Genomic DNA, 5,000 nt, shown 5'->3' on the forward strand with positions numbered 1-5,000 from the left:
ACACAAGACACCTGCCTACTCATGCAGGTACACACACACAAGCACACATATGCACACAGAAAAACACACATACACAGACTCACTAACAGGCACAGACAGAGCAGAGGGCATCGGCCCACCCTTTCAAGTGCACTGAACCTGTGCTGGGAGCAAGTGCTGTGCCCTGTGTGCATTGTGAAGCCTCATCCATCATGCACTGCTTTCTTGTGCTGACTTCACAGCCATTCACGGCCTTACTCACACACAGTTCCCAGCAGTGGACAAGAGGAAGAAGAGAGGGAGGAAGAAAGAGAGATATGAGATGGAGAGACGGAGAGAGGGAAACGCAAGCGGTGCAAAAGAAAGTCAGAGAGGAGTATGTTTTCGTGTAGGAAAAGCAGAGAAAGACAAAGGCAAAACATACATACAGATATGGGGAGGTTGGAAAAGAGGAATGGAGCGGAAAAGAGAAGTAGATTGATAGAGAAGAAAGAGATGGAGATGTGGAGAGAAGGAAAATACAAGGGGTGCAAAGAAAGTGAGATCGAAGGAGATACGGATAAGAAAGGAGGGAAAGTAGAGTTAGGGTGTGGCAGACATAATATATAGACAGGAAGAGAAGAAAGAGGAAGGAGCAGAGCGAGACATGAAGAGAGACAGAAAGAAAGAAAGAAAGAAAGAAAGAAAGAAAGAAAGAAAGAAAGAAAAGGGGGATGCTGAGTTATTCATGTGCTGCTGGCTTAGTTTACCGAAACTGAGGTGGTCCGGATAGTCGAGCGATGAGGTAAGCCTACCAAGCAGCAGCAGTGGGCTACTCACCCGAGCCGTGAAATCCCCCAGGACAACAGACCTATGCAAACACACACACACACACACACACACACACACACACACACACACACACACACACACACACACACACACACACACACACACACACACACACACACACACACACATAAACACATACACACACACACACACGTCAGCCTGCCAGCCAGCCAGCCAGCCCCATCTCAGGTTGCGCTCCCTGACACTAGCGGTTGTGACATGGAGTAATTAAAGCGTGGCTAATTGCGTTTAATTGCCTGCTGTGATCAAGGTGTCTTTAATTTGCGGCGCTGGCAAATAGCCAATGCTCAGATTCTTTGTTTACACGTCTCGTTTCGTCACTCTGAACAGTGTGCCTTTGTTATGGTAATCGTGCGAATATTATTATACTGACTGATGTTATATGTTATTACAATGACATTTCCGATTATTATAATGGTAATTAATCATAGATAAATGATTGATATTGATTATACATAATGATATTGCATCACTATAATGATATTTTCAGCTTTTGTAATGATAATTGTGATCTGAATGTTTGATGATATTGTTATTTCAGAATTGCTTCAGCGACCACAAGAAGACGAGTAACCTGGAGGCGTATGTGGCCTGGTTCAACAGACTCAGCTACCTGGTGGCCACAGAGATCTGCATGGTGAGATTTCACTCACTTTTGTGTGTGTGTGTGTGTGTGTGTGTGCGTGCATGCATGCGCGGGTGGGTGTCCATGCGTGGGTGTGTGTGTGCTCGTGTTGTGTCTGGATGTTCAGTACCAACCCTGATGTTCTCTCTCCCTGTTCTTGTTCCGTGTGTTTCCAGGCGGTTAAGAAGAAGCACAGGGCGCGGGTCATCGAGTTCTTTATCGACGTGGCACGCGAGTGTTTTAATATCGGCAACTTCAACTCCCTCATGGCCATCATCTGTAAGTAGACCTGAACAATGCATGCACACATGTATGCACGTACACACGCACACAAACACACACCGGTCACTTTTCATTCGAAACATGCTGAACCTGTTCTGAATTGGGAACCAGCACTGACACTGAGGCAGGAAAAGCAAGCTCTTGTCTCGTCCTGGGTAGTTGTCTTGGTTGTTCTACAGTGTTAATTCAACACTTCGAGAGTCCAATTTACTGCTTGGGTGTCGGTGGATCAATGGCTGAATAGGTGTGTGTGTGTGTGTGTGTGTGGGTGTGTGTGTGTGTGTGTGTGTGTGTGTGTGTGTGTGTGTGTGTGTGTGTGTGGGTGTGTGTGTGCGTGCACGGTAGGGGTGTTGTTGAGTAAGGCAAATTCAGGGGGAGGCAGCTGGCAGACCTAAAGCAGAGGGGAGAGGGAGGGTGTGTCTGTCTATGTGTGCGCATGTGTGTGCATTTGTGTGTGCTTGCGTGTTTGTGTGTGTGTGTGTGTGTGTGTGTGTGAAGGGAGGAGTGTGTGGTTGCAGATGGTCAACGCTGACTAGATAGAAAAGAGAAGAGAAAAGGAGAATAAAATGGCCCCTACACATGTGTTTGTGCAGACAGTGCATGTTTAAACGGAATTGGTCGGAAAGGGAAAAAAGATGATTTTGAGAAGATTGTAATTCGCTGAGACATGAAGGGGACACGGAAAGACTATGCAGCAGCAGAACAAAAGGACACCAGAGAGAGGGGGATAGAGAGAGAAAGAGAGAGAGAGAGGCAGGGAGAGAGATGGACAGATAGATATATAAATAATAAACGTGAAAGCCGTGGAGAGAGGAGGACCAAATAAATAAAGAACGAGAAGAAGAGGGGAGAGGGGGAGAGAGGGAGAGAGAAAGGGACAGAGGCAGAGAGAGGGAGAAAGAAAAAGAGAGAAAGAGAAAGGACCAGAAGCAGAGTGAGAGAGAGAGAGAGAGAGAGAGAGAGAGAGAGAGAGAGAGAGAGAGAGAGAGAGAGAGAGAGAGAGAGAGAGAGAGATGGAAATTGGGAGAGTGAGTGAGCCCAGCTGTCCCGCCCGAGCTTCAGTCTCTGGGGACCTCAGTGGCCTGAGGCAACTCCTATACAAACGCCACCAATGCCCCCCTCTACACACACACACACTCTCTCTCTCTCTCTCTCTCTCTCTCTCTCTCTCTCTCTCTCTCTCTCTCTCTCTCTCTCTCTCTCTCTCTCTCTCTCTCTCTCTCTCTCTCACACACACACACACACACACACACACACACACACACACACACACACACACACACACACACACACACACACACACACACACACACGTACACACAAACGCAAATATATGTCCACGGAATGAGCCTGCTCTCCCAGGAGCATTGGGGTTATTATTAAAAGTTCTGGGGAACAGAACAAGTGTGTCATGGGAAAGGCTTTCGGCTCCTGCCATCTCATGCCCCATCGTGTCGTGTCGTGTCATGTCGTGTCATGTCGTGTTGTTGGCGTTGCCCTGGCTACCCTAGTGTTTAGGGGGTCTGGTGTTCAACGTGCAGCAGCGGCAGCAAACAGCGCTCAGGGCAAGAGCAAAGGTGTCGACACTGTGACATCCACAACACACACCACGACACAGGACGACTGAAGGATACAAGCTTCAGTTCTGGTCTGGATAAAGTAGAAAAATGACAGACAATCTTATACAAACACGCAATGATTTGTCAGGTACAGACAGCTACTGGTTGAAATAAAAAGTAAATTTGTCATAACGCAGAGTACACTGGTATTTAAAGCGATGCAGGGAATAATTGACAAGTTCAAAGTACTTAGAAGTACAGAAATACAAAGAAACAGAGACAAGGAGAGAGAAAATGAAGTAGGAGAGACATAGAGGGCAGCTTGTCTAACGCACGTCTCCTCCAATACGACATATCCAACCACCTCCTCAATTTCAATTTCCAAAGTGCATTATTGGCATAAGAAAACATGCTTTTGCAATGCCAAACCAATCGCTCCAGTATACACTATACGGACCATGGCAACTATAGTGTCTGGATAATGATCCATCTAGACGGGATGTACACACGCACGGCCGTTCAATGCTTGGCAGTCTAAGGCCCTTATGGCCATTACAGCGCATTAGAGAGGGAGAGTGACGCACTACACTGATCCGTCCGTTACTCTCAGCCAGGGAACACGATATTCCCTCAGAGGAGAAAGTGGGGGCTGTGTTGTTTTGGGTGTCCGTTTGCGGCGACATCTGGAAAGCCCGGGACCAATAAGGGGTCAGGATATCCCAGAATTCCTTGCAGTCTGTGTTGTTGTCATTTTTTTCTGGGTTTTGCTTTAAAAAAAACGCCCACGTGGTAAGACCCTTTTTTGAATATAAACAAACATGGAATGGTCTCTTGGGTGTGTTGGGTGTGTGTGTGTGTGTATGGTCAGTTACTGTAGCCAAGTGATGGGGAGTGGTCCCAGTGTCTTGGCTCTGATACTGCTGTGCTGCTTTAAATCATTCTAATCAGACGTGAGTGGTGTAACAAGGAGAGTCTGAGAATCAGAGGAAAGTCATACCTTTAAATCAGTTGTTGTAGTAAGTCTGTAGTTAATCAGTTGTAACCCGATGAGTGGAAATGAATGCAAAATTGTTTGTACATGCCTTATGTAAAGGACTAGTGGGGATTTCCTGTTTTTAAAACAGCATGAGGACTTATGGTCAAACACAGACGCGCATGCACGCACACACACACACACACACACACACACACACACACACACACACACACACACACACACACACACACACACACACACACACACACACACACACACACACACACACAAAGTTGTGTCCACTCGGCCTCCATATGTGAAGTGTAAAGTGTTTTCTATGGACAACCAGTGGAGTGTATGATATCTCTATTGTCCTTGTGAAATCGGACCATAGCCCCAAGCAGTTTCTTGAAAGCAGAGACAGAGAGAGGGAGGGAGAGAGAGAGAGAGAGGGAAAGGGAGAGAAGCGCGGGAATAAAGGGAGGGAGGGAGAAAAAAACAATGTGCACATGTACTCTTTCACACACTCCTGCAGTATTGACCTTTGAAAAAAAAACAGCCATGAGGAGAATTGTGTATTGACCTATATTGTCTCGTCTCCATCTCTCTCTCTCTCTCTCTCTCTCTCTCTCTCTCTCTCTCTCTCTCTCTCTCTCTCTCTCTCTCTCTCTCTCTCTCTCTCTCTCTCTCTCTCTCTCTCTCTGTGTCCACAGCTGGCATGAACATG

General features: G+C 46.7%; 1 protein-coding gene across 1 annotated transcript in view; it reads left to right on the top strand.

Moving 5' to 3' along the window:
- The window catches only part of rasgef1ba (RasGEF domain family, member 1Ba), a 37,874-nt gene that overhangs the window by 22,672 nt on the left and 10,202 nt on the right, over positions 1 to 5,000 (top strand). The window contains exons 7-9 of the mRNA XM_063195768.1: positions 1,373 to 1,468; positions 1,633 to 1,735; positions 4,987 to 5,000. The exon at positions 4,987 to 5,000 is cut by the window's right edge and continues 66 nt beyond it. Coding sequence (XP_063051838.1) covers positions 1,373 to 1,468; positions 1,633 to 1,735; positions 4,987 to 5,000 — 213 coding nt within the window. The remainder of the gene's footprint in view (positions 1 to 1,372; positions 1,469 to 1,632; positions 1,736 to 4,986) is intronic.

The sequence above is a fragment of the Engraulis encrasicolus genome, chromosome 3 (assembly GCF_034702125.1).
Source record: "Engraulis encrasicolus isolate BLACKSEA-1 chromosome 3, IST_EnEncr_1.0, whole genome shotgun sequence".
Lineage (NCBI taxonomy): Eukaryota > Metazoa > Chordata > Actinopteri > Clupeiformes > Engraulidae > Engraulis > Engraulis encrasicolus.